This window comes from Myotis davidii, unplaced genomic scaffold (genome assembly GCF_000327345.1).
Source record: "Myotis davidii unplaced genomic scaffold, ASM32734v1 scaffold111, whole genome shotgun sequence".
Classification (NCBI taxonomy): domain Eukaryota; kingdom Metazoa; phylum Chordata; class Mammalia; order Chiroptera; family Vespertilionidae; genus Myotis; species Myotis davidii.
Genome location: NW_006284347.1, coordinates 3,901,110 through 3,917,081, shown reverse-complemented (window position 1 = coordinate 3,917,081; position 15,972 = coordinate 3,901,110). Strand labels below are relative to the sequence as shown.

General features: G+C 39.5%; 1 protein-coding gene across 1 annotated transcript; it reads left to right on the top strand.

Annotated features, from left to right (window-relative positions):
* The first annotated feature begins 247 nt into the window (after window positions 1-247).
* Window positions 248-14,896, top strand: ASB14 (ankyrin repeat and SOCS box containing 14). The gene is made up of 9 exons (XM_006754689.2): window positions 248-369; window positions 3,267-3,317; window positions 3,778-3,914; window positions 4,011-4,169; window positions 7,405-7,650; window positions 10,097-10,268; window positions 11,326-11,869; window positions 13,412-13,565; window positions 14,216-14,896. Exons 1-9 carry the CDS (start codon window positions 248-250, stop codon window positions 14,392-14,394), a joined length of 1,764 nt encoding a protein of 587 aa, XP_006754752.1. The 3' UTR covers window positions 14,395-14,896.
* The last annotated feature ends 1,076 nt before the right edge of the window (window positions 14,897-15,972 follow it).

The window sequence follows — 15,972 nt, the reverse complement described above, 5'->3', positions numbered from 1 at the left end:
TAAATGGTTACTCATGGAAGCTTCTAATTTATATTGAATCTAGGCGGTTCAGAAATTTTTTTAAGTTTATAAAACATTTTTAAATGAATATCTTGTTTTCTAAATTTTGCATTTTATTCATTTATCAATCCTATCAGTTTTGTAGTTTTCTGAATTTCATGTATAATTTTAAGCAGCTGATCATCTGTTTGCATAACTAGAAAAATATTTTTAATTCATTCTGACTTTAAATCTGTAGGTATTTCATATGGATAATTACACCAGTGATGAAGACTTAGACATGGACTTTGATACCCAGCTCATCATTCAACAGAGTTTACAGGATATTTGCAAGCCAGGGACTGCACAGCAGGCACCTGAGAATGAGAGGTAATGGTATCTCATTACCAATGTAGCGTAAGTACTCAGGAGTTGACACATATACTTAAAATATCTATGAGACTTGATGCCTGACAAAACAGGAAAAATTTGGACATAATTTAGAACTGAATTAGGCAGTAAAGAAAACAGTTGAAGGAGGTTAGCAGCAAACCAGGGTGAGGAGATGCAGACCGATAATCAGAAAGAAGAAACACATGAGAATATGAAAGGCTAGAGAACTCTTGTGCATCTTGTCTTTGGGGGGGGGGGGGGTGGGGGGGGGGGGGGGGGCTAAGGATATACATAAATCCAACCAAGACACATAGAAAATTATCTTCAACCTCCCTGGGTGGGTAGGGTAAAGTCCATCCTTAAACTCAACTCAAAAGGAGGAATTATGTAAACTTAAATCCAGAAGAAGAGACTAACTCGTTCTGAAGGGTGTGGATTTAGAGTTCTGTTATGACAACACTAGAAAAGAACCCCATGGGTCCCTCAGTGGTGTAAGAAAATCTCCCTGGAAATGAGCTGACTGCAGCTGAGCCCACCTAGTCAAATACTCTCTGGCTGATCAGCAACCTCAACTCCCTGAGTAGTTACTATTGTTTTTCGAGGGTAATAAACCCTGTTTGCTTGTGATGGTGACGCCTATGTACCTACTGGAGTTAAAACTGGATAAATGTGTTTTAACCCCAAGAGATTTTATAATTAAATATAGGGATGTTGAAGTACATCAAAACTATAGTACTTTTTTTAAAGTAACACACTTATCCTGGCCAGTGTGGCTCAGTTGGTTGGGCATCATCTCATGCACCAGAAGGTTGCCCATTCGATTCCTGGTCAAGGATACATGTCTAGGTTGCAGACTCAATTCCTGGTATGGGGCGTGCAGGAGGTGGCAAATCAATGTTGTGCTCTCACATCAATGTTTCTCTTCCTCTTCCTTTCTCTCTCTCAAAATCAATTAAGTCCACTGGTTGTGGCTCAGTGGTTGAGCATAGACCCACAAACCAAGAGTTTACCAGTTTTATTCCTGGTCAAGGGCACATGCCTGGGTTTCAGGCTCAAGCCCCAATAGGTGGTGTGTAGGAGGCAGCCAATCAGTGTCTCTCATCGATGTTTCTACTCTCTCTATCCCTCTCCCTTCCTCTCTCTGAAATCAATAATAAAGCCCTGACCGGTTTGGCTCAGTGGATGGAGCGTCAGCTTGTGAACTGAAGGGTCCCAGGTTCAATTCCAGTCAAGGGCATGTACCTTGGTTGTGGGCACATCCCCAGTAGGAGAATAGCAATAAAATATATATTTTTAAAAATCAATAAAAAACCCATTTAGCCCTCGCTGGTTTGGCTCACTGGATAGAGTGTCAGCCTGTGGACTGAAGGGTCACGGGTTCGATTCCGGTAAAGGGCACATGGATGGGGGCTCAGCCCCCAGTTGGGGGCATGCAGGAGGCAGCCCATCAATGACTCTCATCATTGATAATTCTCACTCTCCCTCTCCCTTCCTCTCTCTCTCAAAATAAAAATCAATAAAAATATTTTTAAAAAACACTTAAAAATCAAATACATAAAAATTAAAAAGTAACACACTCATGGAGCCATACAGTTTTAAGCATTTCATAAATATTAAGTCATTTAAATCCTCATTGTCATTACCTCTTGATGTGGTGGGTGATATAATTATTTCTACTTAGAGATAAGGAGACTAAGACTTACCCAAGGTCACAGAGCTAGTAAGTAAGGAGCCAGGCATCCTGGCTTCAGAGTCTGTGCTCTTTACCACACTATTCCTACACTTTTGTGTTAAATTTAGGAATAATCATTAAATAAAGTTTTGTAAAGAAATTGAGTTCATTAGATTATCTGTTACATTAATATTGTTATTAAATATGTTTAAGTTCATTGAGTAATTGACTTTTAAATCATGATTTTAGGTTGAAAGGTATGAGATTTTGATTAAGAGTGATAAAATGTTTCAGAGAAATTATAGTTGACTATAGTTATAAATTTCATTTATTAAACTTGAATATGATACTTAGGAAGGCTTGCTGATTTGGTCAGGCACTTGAAGGAATTAGGCAGCGGTTCTCAACCTGTGGGTCACGACCCCTTTGGCGGTCGAACGACCCTTTCACAGGGGTCGCCTAAGACCATCCTGCATATCAGATATTTACATTATGATTCATAACAGTAGCAACATTACAGTTATGAAGTAGCAACGAAAATAATTTTATGTTGGAGGTCACCACAACATGACGAACTGTATTAAAGGGTCACAGCATTAGGAAGGTTGAGAACCACTGGAAAGAAATTTATTCTCTTCAAGTTGGGTTCATTGGATAAAGAAAATGGGAAGGTAGCAATCTCTATTTTCTAGGTTTAAAAATGATGTATTCATAAATGACCTTTGAAACTTTATTTTTAAATATTTTAATAAAAATGTTAGTTTAGAAACTGCCAATAGTGTTTTCTTAGCCCAAATTCTGGCCATGGTTATTTTTTAAAACTTAAACCAGGATTATTTACTAAATTTTTAAATAATAATTTTGGCTAGAATCATTGACATTATAGAGTAGCCATTAAATTTTATCATGGGATAATGTGACATTTCAGTCCTAGCAGGTTTGATTCAGTTCAGAAAACACGATTAAGGGCTTGCTGTGATCCAGGCTCTGACACAGTCCTTGCCATAAAAGGGAGGACACGTGGGAGAGGAGTTTCCCCAAACGCACATGTTGAGGTTCCCACTGCATTTTGCAAGTATTTCTATTAAGCCTCAGTCATTACCTCCCTATAAGTTTATCCCTGGTTAACTACTATTGCCTTTACTCTTTCCTTTTGTTTTATGTCAAATATCTTAGTGTTTTCCTAAGTTTGGGGAATTACATGTTTTTCTTTCCTATGCAGCTTCCATTCCTTTTTGAGCACTGACTGTAAGAAGATAGTGGAAACAATAGAGACAGTTAAGTACTCTTCCTATTCTATCCCCTTCAATTTGTGGTAAGAGGTGGTGACAACTGGCAGCATTTCCCTCTACATTCTGGAAGCCTACAAGTGGTTTCTCCCAAATGCTGCACAATATGGGGTCCTCAGCTGCCTGTCAAGAGTCTGATGTGGTCTTTCCCAGGAGAAAATACTTCAGAACGATTTAGCAAAGAGTCCAGGCTTCTTGGTGGACAGGGCTGTTTTCCTGATGTAACAAGGTGATAGGTATTCACAGGCCGTAGTGGATGGAATGATAGAGGAAGGGCCATACTGCCTGTTTGTCTTGTGCCATTTAAATCTGTCTTTCATAAAAGATGGTGATGAATTACTGAATTCCATTGTCTCATTTACTAACCCTGATGGTAGAATTCTGGAGCAGCATAGGCTGCCCTGTAAGTGTGCCAAATGTGAATCCGTTCTCATTTGACTTGTTAACAGGTGAGGAAGATGCATTGTTACACTTGACCAAGTACGGTTCCGCTTTTGATGAAGCAGATGAGACAGGCCGGCTTCCTCTGCATAAGGCTGCAGTGCAATTAAATACAAACATTTTGGAAATAACCCTGAAAGGTAAACTCCCTTTATTACTCCTCTGATACTTTTGAGAAATAAATGTCACATTTATTTTTATATCTTAACCTATGTGGTCTAATGGATTTATTTCAGCTTCTAAACCCAGTGTGTGGGAGCAAACCACCCACAATGGTGAAACACCACTTTTTTTGGCTGTCAGCAATTGCCTCTTAGAAAATGCCACTTTTCTGCTTCTCAACGGCTGTAATCCAAATGCCAAGAATTTTGAAGGCAATTCTCCTCTTCTTACAGGTAAAGTAACATCTTGTCTCTGGGGAAGAGTTTGTGGCTCTGAGTCTCCTGCATGCCCACAGGTGTCAAAGGCAGCTTTTTGTACATAGCTGCAGCTCTGTCACTTCATCCCAGCAGGTCGGACATAGGTACCTGGCCCTCTGGAGCTCTCCACTGACTTGCCTGTGAGGTGGCCTGATGCAAAATCTCTGCCAGGTTAGGCACTGATCATTTTGCATGGTGCCTTAATTGAGCCAGTTAATTCTGGTGCAAGAAAGCAGAGCAGGAAGAAGCAGCCAGATAAAGTCAGATAAAGATGGCAGATTGAATACAAATGCCTAATTTAGCTCCCTCCTGAGTATCCACTAAAATTAAAGTTAAGTAATTGTTTTATGGGGATAAGATACAAAAGAATGGGAAGAACATGAGAGGAGACAACAAAACGTAATTTTTTAAAAACTAGAGAATGATTTGACCCAGTGATCCCACTTCTAGGAATATATCCCAAGAAACTAGAAACACCAATCAGAAAGGATATATACACCCTTATGTTCATAGCAGCACAATTTACAATAGCTAAGATTTGGAAATAGCCTCAGTGCCCATCAGCAGATGAGTGGATTAAAAAACTGGTACACCTACACAATGGACTATTATGCTGCTGTAAAAAGGAAGGAACTCCTACCATTTGCAACAGCTTGGATGGCACTGGAGAGCATTATGCTAAGTGAAATAAGTCAGAGAAAGATAAATATCACATGATCTCACTCATTTGTGGATTATAATCAACAACATAAACTGATGAACAAAAACAGATCCAGAGACAGAGAAGCATCGAGCAGATGCTCAAACCCCAGAGGGAAGGTAGGGGAGGGTAGGGGTAAGAGGGAGAGATCAACCAGAGGACTTGTATGCACACGTATAAGCATAACAAATGGACACAGACACCAGGCGGGGGTGAGGGCATGAACGGGAGGTGGGGACAGTGGGGGGGATAAGGACACATATGTAATACCTTAATCAATAAAGAAAAAATGTATTTTTAAAAAAACTAGAGAATGAATAGTGACAAGAAAACCACATCTTAAATTGGGGGGAAGACAAAAAAAACACAATTCTATCAAATGACCTGAAAATTATTGGCAATAGTTACCTCATGGAGCATAGGGAAGAACAGGCAGCTAAAATAGGAGGATTGGCTCAGTGGATAGAGTGTCAGCCTGCGGACTGAAGGGTCCCGTGTTTGATTCTGGTCAAGGGCACTTACCTCAGTTGCAAGCTCGATCCCCAGTCCTGGTTGGGGTGCATGCAGGAGGCAGTCAATCCATGTGTCTCTATCAGCTCTCTGTCTCTCCCACTCCCTTCCACTATCTCTAAAAATCAATGGAAAAAATAACCTCTAGTGGGGATTAACAAAAGAAAATAAATAAAGGAATCTTATTTTTAAAAAATAAATAAAATAGGAGGATTGGTTTAAAACTATTAAGAAACAAGTAATCTGATCTCTAGATCACTTCTCCCAATCCACCCAGCTGGGACAGATCCCCTAGCCCTCACCCCAGAAAAATTGATTTATTCTCTGGATAGTTTAAACAGAGCCATTCTGCACTGGGGAATATTAGGCAAGGGTGGGAGTACTGGATTAAAAATACTGGAGGAATTAAGCAAATATGGCTGAGACCTCGCAGCCCTCATCCTAACCAGGATTCCATAAACTGGCAGCCAGAACTTTACCCTCCAAGAGGAGGTTTCTCTGAATAATTTGATCACCAAAAAGAAAGAAAGAAAAATAGTGAAATTGGGAGTTCCCCAACAAATGGCCTAGGCATATCAACCTATAGTTAAGACCACAGTCCACAAGTCCCACCCAATGTTTAGAATTTCTAATCAGCTCTTTAGTCCCCAACTCTTAATCATGAGCAGAGAGCCAAGAACTATCTGAGGAAAGTCTTCAAGAAACAAATATAGCCTGACTGACATGGCTTAGTGGTTGAGCATCCACCTAGGAACCAGGAGGTCAAGGTTCGATTCCAGGTCAAGCAAGGCACATGCCTGAGTTGCGGACTCGATCTCCAGTGTGGGGCATGCAAGCAGCAGCCAGTCAATGATACTGTCTCATCATTGATGTTTCTATCTCTCTCCCCCTCTTCTTTCCTCTCTGAAATCAATAAAAATATATTTAAAAAAAGAAAAAGCAACAAATATAAGCAACTTCACGGAAATAGATTATTTAGGAATAATAAAACATAGGAGAAAATTATTATTTTCCTCAGAGAAATTAATGAAATAATAGAAGCTACCAAAATAATTAAGGAACAAAACAAAAAACACGCTTGGAAATTAAAAATATGATAGCAGAAATAAAACTTAAAACAAATGCTGGGAGATGGAATTTAGGAAAGCTCCCAGATAAAAAGATAAGAAATGGAAAATAGGCAAGAAAAGGAAATAAGAAAACTAGAAGGACAAATAATAGGAATAATAGGAATGCTAGACGGAGAACAGACAAGGTGGAAGCAGTACATCAACAATGGAATAAGTCAAGATGATGATTTCCAAAACAAAGTACATGTGTTCCAGAATAAAAGGGCATACTAAGTACCGGCTCAATTAATTAAAAATGACCTAGCACCCTTGGCACTCTATATTTCAGTCTTAGAGCAGTTAGAGCCTTTTCTCTGGCACATTACTATGAGCAGAATTGATACTGATTCAGCATCTGGCACTAGCAAGAGTCCTCAGTCCATGCCAATAGTTAGCAAATGAGTATGGAGATGAATAAATTAAGGTGTGTTAGAATCTTGAAGGGTTAAAGATTAACAGCATAAATGCAGAAAAGCCAGTTAGAGAATTTTAATTAACAAAATGTAACCTTAAAAATAATTGCCTAAATATTGCTGCTTTTGTTTTTCTACTTCTAAAACAGCTATAAGCACTTCTAAGACTATACTGAGTACTGATGTTCCAATTCTCTTAAAACTTAAAAATGATAAATGAAAAATTTGTGTCTGTTTTTCAGCCACATAAGCCACCAATAGACAATGAATAATTGATCATGTCTTACAGAAAAACAAATAGCCTATTGATATAAAACACTATTAATATTATTTTATATATACCTCATTTTATAATCTGTTTCCAAACACAAAATGCTGGCACATGCGGGTAGTTAGGAAGAGCTCCTCAAGAAGTCTGAGGGGCACTCTGGCCTTAATTTCCCGTTGAACACATGCCTGCCTCCCTTCTACTTCCCCAGCTGTTCGACACGACTCCTACGACATGGCGTCCTTGCTGATCGGACACGGGGCGGATGTCAATTTGCAGTGTGCCAACCAGAGGACAGCTCTCCATGAAGCAGCCAGGCTGGGCAGACGGGACCTGGTGAAACTAATGCTGGTTTCTGGAGCTCACCCTGATCCACAGAGCTCCTACGGATTCACTCCTCTTGCACTTGCTGCCCAAAGTGGGCACACCGAGATCATGGAAATATTACTGCAGAAAGGCAAGGTTTTCTCTTTTTAATTAATTAATTACTTTTTAATCCTCACTAAGAAGGGGGAGGGAGGAAGGGGAGGAGGGGGAGAGAAAGAATAACATCTATGTGAGAGTCACATTATGTTACTACCCTGCATTGCTTGAGTGGCAACCTGGCATCAAAAAAATGGGCCCTGGCCTGGCCCGCCTGGTCTAGCCAAACCAACTAGGGCAAAGCAAGATTTTCTTTTTTAAAAGATATATTTTATTGATTTTTTTACAGAGAGAAAGGGAGAGGGATAGAGAGTTAGAAACATTGATGAGAGAGAAACATCAATCAGCTGCCTCCTGCACACCTCCCAAAGGGGATGTGCCCGCAACCAAGGTACATGCCCTTGACTGGAATCGAACCTGGGACTCTTCAGTCCACAGGCCATCACACTATCCACTGAGCAAAACCGGTTAGGGCAAAAGCAAGATTTTCTATACCATCAGCACACTACCGTAGGTAAACTAGTAAGCATTCTCCTCCTCATGGAGAGCTTTAAAATAATAGTAGTTAACATTTTACTTAAGCCTAATATAAATCCTTGAAAGAAGTTTACTAGTATGGTAAAATTAGCTACTGAAAATCCTAAAATAGCAGCATTGGATACTTTACACAAAAAGAGTAACCTTTTCTATAGATCATTGGTTAAAATATAAAGAAAGAAGAGTGCCAACAGATGTTAAATCTTTAACCCTTCAAAGAAACCAGCATTGGTTGACCTAAGTGAGGTGTGAGTGAGCATTCCCCTTAAATGACCCCCTTACAAAGTGATTTGCACAAAGTGACATAGCTAGGTAAATGGCAGAATCAAGATTTGAACCCACATCTGCCTCATTCCAAATTGAGTTACTTTACTAATCTGCACTGCTTGAGTAGCAACATGGTATCAGAGAAACGGGCCCTGGCCTGGCCCACCTGCACACAATCCTGACGGTTACCCTGCTTACTAGCTGTGCATCTCTGGGAAGTCACTTTGCTTCAATGTGCCTCCGCTTCTTTTCTTTAAAACGAAGATATTCTAATGACCATGGAGTCTGTCCTAAATTAAAGTCACTGCATGTTTTTTGTTGTTGTTACTCCCCACCCAAGGATATTCTTTCCATTGATTATTTTAGAGAGAGTGGGAGGGAGGAGAAGAGACACAGAGAAACACCGATGTGAAAGAGACATAACAGTCGGTTGCCTCCCGCACATGGGGCTGGGAATGAGCCTGCAACCCTTCCGTCTGAGGGCTGACACTCTAACCACTGAGGGCAAAGTCCCTGCATCTTTTTTTGGGAGTGGTGAATGTACCCAGAATGCTCTCCTCTCCTTTTGTCCATTCCAATGCTACTCTGTCTTTAAAGCCCATTTTACTGAGAGGTCTTCCACAGCTGACCCCAAACTCCTTTCTCCTTCTTTACACCCTGGTTCTTCTCACAGCCCCAGCCCTGAGATCTTCTGGAGGGCATCTTGCCTGTACCTACACAGGCATACCTTGTTTTATTGCACTTCACTATATTGTGCTTCATCAATGTTATGTTTTTTACAAATTGAAGACAAGACCTTCCACCAGCAAAAAGATTACGATTAGCTTTATTTCAATACCCCCTATAATGTGGTGGTCTGGGACCAAACCCACAATATCTCTGAGATATGCCTGCACTCTTTTATTACCCACACCACTCACATGACACTTCCCATACAGGGAGCTACAGTTTGTCCTTTTCACTATCAGTAATCTGAAACTTCAACTAAAAACAATTATAATGTCTCTTACTATGAACAGCTCCCTAAGTACAAGTTAAAACAGAAAAAGGCCCCTTTCCAGCATAGCATCTATAGATGGCATATTCAACAGAAGTGTTAGTACATCCTATGTACATGTGCTTTGAGTTAGGTGGGCTTTTGTAAACTGGTCTGGAAATAAAACCACCTTTTATAAAATTATTTCTCCTGGAATTACCAAGTTAAAAAAAAAATTCTAAAATTGCCAAAACCGGTTTGGCTCAGTGGATGGAATGTCGGCCTGCGGACTGAGGGGTCCCAGGTTCGATTCCGGTCAGGGGCATGTACCTTGGTTGTGGGCACATCCCCAGTAGGAGATGTGCAGGAGGCAGCTGATCGATGTTTCTCTCTCATCAATGTTTCTAACTCTCTATCTCTCTCTCTTCCTCTCTGTAAAAAAATCGATAAAATATATTAAAAAAAAAATTCTAAAATTACTCTGCAAGCCAACCTATTTATAGAGATTACACAATTCCCCCCTCCCCAACTAGATTATAAACTGCCTGAGCAGGAGGTACATTTATTTCATTGATTCTTAGTGCTTTGCTAACGTGGCTGTTCAATAACTACTTTTTGGTAGTGGTAATATGTTTTTAAGAATGCTTAATCAATACAGTGGAAAAGACTTTACGCATAACAAGAATCTTTCTCCTCTTAGGAGCTAATGCTCGTGGCCAGGCCTCGGATTCTTCTTCCATCTTACTTGAAGCCGCTAGTGGAGGAAATCCAGACTCCGTGACTCTCTTGCTAGAGTATGGAGCTGATGCCAATGTCCCTAAGAATTCAGGCCACCTACCCATTCATGTGGCAGCCGACAGAGGCCACTTGTTGTAAGTTCAATTACATTATTGAAAATAATAGAAATAAGTAATAGCTACTTTTTTGGAGCAGCTTCTGGGAACTTTATATTCTTCATCTCTGATCCTGCAACTCCAATATCCCTTTTATTAATTTTTAATTGATTTTGAGAGAGAGGGGATGGGAGAGAGGAAGAGAGGGAGAAGCATCAATTTCTTATTCCACTCATTTATGCATTCATTGGTTGATTATTGTATGTGCCCTTATTGGAGATCGAACCCACAACCTTAGTGTATTGGGATGATGCTCTAACCAGCTGAGCTACTTGGACAGGGCTCCAATACCCCTTTTTAAAAGATAAACTCTTGACCTAGAAAGTGGTGAAGTCAGGCACATTCTGTAGCCACTGAAAAGACATAAAACTATTTTTTTAATATATTTTATTGATTTTTTACAGAGAGGAAGGGAGAGGGATAGTTAGAAACATCGATGAGAGAGAAACATCGATCAGCCGCCTCCTGCACGCCCCTCACCGGGGATGTGCCCGCAACCAGAATCGAACCTGGGACACTTCAGTCCGCAGGCCGACGCTCTATCCACTGAGCCAAACCGGTCAGGGCGACATAAAACTATTTTATTATCAGGTCTTTAAGCAATATGAAGAGCCTCAAGTCTCATTGCCTGGGCTAATCTTGAGTTTGTAATCTAGACAGTAGTTTCATTTAGCTTTACTTGGTATCTGAGCTTTTAGTATCGGGAACTATGCTTTTTTGGTTGGGGGTTCTAAATACCACCTAATATTAATACTATCCAGTGCTAGTATAAAACCATCATAAACATGTTAATGCTGCATCTTTTTTTTTAATGCATCTCTTTTAGGGAGAGGGAGAGAGAGAAATGTGGATTTGTTGTTCCACTTATTTATGCATTCATTGGTTAATTCTTGTATGTGCCCTGACTAGGGATTGAACCCGCAACCTTGGAGTATTGGGATGATGCTCTTACCAACTGAGCTACCCAGCCAGGACAATGCTGCATCTTTAAAAAAAATTTTTTTTTCTTTTTTATGTACTTTGAAATTTTTTTCAGAGCTCTAAAGATTTTGATTCCAGTTACGGATTTTGCTGCAATAAAGCGGAGTGGCATCAGTCCAGTTCACTGTGCAGCAGCAGGAGCACACCCTGAATGCCTTGAACTTCTCATCCAGGCTGGATTTGATGTAAATTTCATGCTAGATCAGAGAATTCGCAAACACTATGATGACCATAGGAAGTCAGCTTTGTATTTTGCTGTATCAAATGGTGACCTCTCTTCAGTTAAGCTGCTTCTGAGTGCTGGAGCCCTGCCTAACCAAGACCCAGTCAACTGCCTCCAGATAGCCCTAAGGATGGGCAACTATGAGCTGATAAGTCTGCTGCTACGGCATGGGGCCAACGTAAATTACTTCTGCAAAGTCAACCCGTTACACTTCCCATCAGCACTGCAGTACACCCTGAAAGATGAAGTCATGCTCAGGATGCTGCTGAATTATGGATATGACACAGAACGATGCTTTGATTGTCCTCATGGAGACAAAGTTCATCGTGTCTATGATTTTGAGGGCTGGACGTCTACAGTTATCAAAGATACTCTGGTGAGTCCACAGTATTGGCTGTATCACCTTATATTGTCATTATCAGTGGCCCTGAAATAGCACTAGGGAAGACTCCATTCACCCTCTCCAGAGCTCATTGTTGGATTTTAAATGGAGAAAACACAATAGTAGAAAGATGTAAAAGGTACAGAAACAGAACAACAAAAACCACGGTAATTTAACTCAATTTAGGGAGTTTCACAAATGAAGCAACATCTGAACAATGTTTTCAAGAATGAAGGTGGTCTTGTATCCATGATGCTTTTTCTTTGAATAAGTTCTCTAGCTAAAATGCTTCTGGGTTCCCAATACCTGCACCCCTAAGTTTTTGGCTCTTTTAGCACTAACATTTGATTAAATGGTTTTCTTTAGTCACCTTTTCGATGAAAAAAACAGAATCACAATAATGGATCACGCCCTCCTTGAGGCATTTTTCTCTTGGTTTTTATCACACCAGACTTCCCCTTTCCCCAACTTGAGTTCTTCCCACTTTTCACACAGCCGCCGCCCTTCAGGTCTCATTTCAAACATTACTTCTTCAAACAGGCCCTTGTCTAAGTTCCCTTCCCTAATTACTCTCTTATAACAGTTTATTTCTTTGGTAGCACTTATCATTTCTGAATTTTTTAAAATTTTACTGATTATGTCTCCCCCGCAAATACATGAAAGTAAGCTCTTATTCACCACTTTCCTCAACTTACAGATCTGTGCTTAGCACACAGTAGATGCACTATAGACCCTTGAATTCAGTAACATCTAAAAATAAGTGAGCGAAGAGTACTTCGAATCAATTCTGAAAAGTAAAAGGCAAAATATTGTATGATTTATTTTTTAGGTTATGATTAATTTAGGATTTGGTATTTAGGCATATATCTTATATTATTTTCTGACTTTTCACATAGTGTTACTTGACTTCTTACATGGACATCTGTAAGACCATGTGAATTACTTGAAGATAGAAACTATCAGATCCCTCAAGTAACAGGGTGGGAGTAGGTTATAAATGATAAAAACCCAAAATTAACAGTGGCTCTAATAAGATGGCCCATTCCTCTCAAATAAATTAAGGCCAGGAAGTAAACAGCCTTCTAATTGGACAGCTCCACAAATTCACAGGAGAAACCTGCATCCATATTCCAGTCACCAGGAAGGCAGGCAGAGGAAGCAGCACACATCTTGCTCTTCTTTAAGAGCATCCTGAGGGTTGTTTACACTTCCATTTACATCTCATTGGCTAGAAGCCAGGTGGCCACATCTCAGCACAAGTGAAAGACAGCCTTTACTCGTGGCCAACCAAAGGGGATAATAGATACTACATACTACTAATAGTCTCTTTCACACATCCATTACATCTCACGTAGCTCTGAATTCATAGTAGTAAATATTTTTCCAAATATTAGAGCTAAGAAATAGATTTTCTTGCTCAGCACCTTGGTTTATAAATGAGAAACTTGAGACCTTGCATTTTGAGTTTACCGCTCTTTTGATTACTATGCTAAATAATAAATACTTAGTTTTCATAGTTCTGATTTTCTTCCTCAGTTCTGCGAAGTAATAACTTTGTCGTGGCTGCAACATCTCTCTGGAAAGGTTGTTCGAATAATGCTTGATTATGTTGATCAAGTTCGGATATGTTCTAAGTTGAAAGCTGTGCTCCAGAAACAGAGGCTCTGGTCAGAAATCCATAATATTTTGAGTGAGTATCATTCTTGCAGAAGATTCTTATCAAAAATACTAATTGAATTCTTGTTTATAAAACATTCTTCTCTTCATTAAAAACTTGACCTAACGAAACCAAGAAAAATACTACTCCTATCTTTAAAATGTTAGTTTGTAAATATATTTAATTTGCACTATTATATCGGTAGGTAAAATTTTTATCCTAATCCTATGTAACAGTGTAGAAAGAGGAATTAAAAGGTATGAAATGGCAATAAAAACATAGATGAGAAAAGATATCAAATGACCTTTTCAAACCAAATTCTGTCACAGTAGAACCAAGTCAAATTAGAATTTCATTTAATTTCCTCCTGAGTTTTTAGCCTTCTCGTGAGGGCCAGGACTGGGTAGAGGTGGCAGATTTAAGAACTTCAGATCTCACAGGCCAGACCCACAACAGCTGCCGGTCCTCGGACTCTAACTTGCCATGATTATGACATCATTCTCTACAAGGGTTGAGTGAGAAGTAAAAAGCTGTTTCCCTATTAAATTCCCATTTTGTCACAGGAAATGAAAATCTTGATGGCTTCAGCATAATAAAATACATTTGCTAACTAAACCCTAGTCACTTAAAAAAAAATCAATTCTTTTTCCTTCCGGATAATCTGCCTGTCTCTCTCATTTTAGCAAACCCTCGTTCCCTAAAGCATCTGTGCCGCCTAAAGATCCGGAAGTGTATGGGACGTCTGCATTTGCGCTGCCCTGTCTTCATGTCATTTCTTCCATTACCCAATCGTCTAAAAGCATATGTCCTTTACAAAGAATATGACCTTTATGGAGAAGGAATTTTCACAGGAACTTGGTAATCAAACTGTTCTGGTTGAAAAGGTATAGTTCATTAGCTGTATTCCTTAAAATGTTCCTTGTTATACAATTCCTATTTCTCACTTTACCTAGCAACTAAAACCTTAATTCAGTCTACATTCTTTAAAGTTGCTCTGAACATAACCTTTCAATATATCAACGGCTAGCATTCTGAAAAGCAGTTTAAAAAGACCAAACAGTAAAAATTTCAATTAACTGAAATAGATCAATTCTAACAAAATATTCATCTTATATTAAGTGTATGAATGCATATTTCTACATGCTCAAAAGATGCTACCTCTGACAATGCAAGATGATTAACAGCAATCCTTTTTATAGAGAAGTACATATATAAAATGTGATTGTATTGAATCAATACTGACTCCAGCACATGACCCAAGGCCAGTTTAGTGTCTGTTTACTTGCAGAGTCCAGTATAGAGATGAGGTGGGTTAATTAAAATAGAATCTTGCAATTAAAATAGAAAATTGTAATTTCATTGTTAATGGGAAATAATGCATCCCTTTCCACAAAACCCTGATCAAGGGTTATCATTTATTGGTTAATGTGATCACTGGAATAGAAATTACAAGTGTTTTCAAATGGATGATGGCTTATAATTTCTATATTGAGCCTACTAGACCAGTACTGGACACAAGGAGGAGCTCACTGGTAGAAGTAGTTACAAGATTTTAGTTTAAATTTTTATTTCTATATAGTCTATGCTGTATGTTAAGTACAGGTTCCTATGTGTGGAAAGTGAGAAAGGAAATAGAAGACATTCACTCAGCCACAGCTGCGTAGCATTAGATGGCACATCAACAGGAAGCACAGAGAGGTAGGATGGCGTAGTCTTCTTTTCACCATAGGCCCAACCAGCTACGGCCTGATGTTTACATGTTTAGTCTTAGCATACTTTCTTAGCATAATACATTCTATCTTAGGAGAACTGAAGTTGTATTTCTTTCTCATGTGGGGATTCATGGCTATATAGACTATTTGAGTAAGCACCGACTTAATTTTTTTTTAATAATACAGTTTTTCAAAAATTGCAAAACTAGCTGGCATAAATAGATTTTATTATTTTAAATCAAATTGTAGTATCTTATGTAATAGACAAACATGGTAATTGACCATACCTTCATTACACCTCCCATTGGCTAATCAGCAAGATATGCAAATTAACTGCCAACAAAGATGGCGGCTGGCAGCCATGGAACTGGAACAAGCAGGAGGCTTGCTTGCTCCAGTGAGGAGGAAGCCAGCGTTCCCCGCCTGCCCCTGCCGGCTCTAAGCTACACTCAAAGCAACAAAGTTTCAATTATAGAAGGTAAATAAACCCCAGGTACCTGCTTTCAGCCAGCCAAGGCCACTGAGCTGGAGTCTTGGGTTGCCCCTGGTGATGGAGGAAGCCAAGCCCTGGCTGGCTCTGAGCTCCACTCCAGGCTACAAAGTTTCAATTATAGAAGATAAATAAATCCCAGAAAAAAGAAAAAAAAAAAGGAGAGGCTGGGAGCTTCTGTTTCTCGGGAGGCTTGGTCAGCCTGAAAACAGCCATCAGCCACTCACCCAGGCTGGCC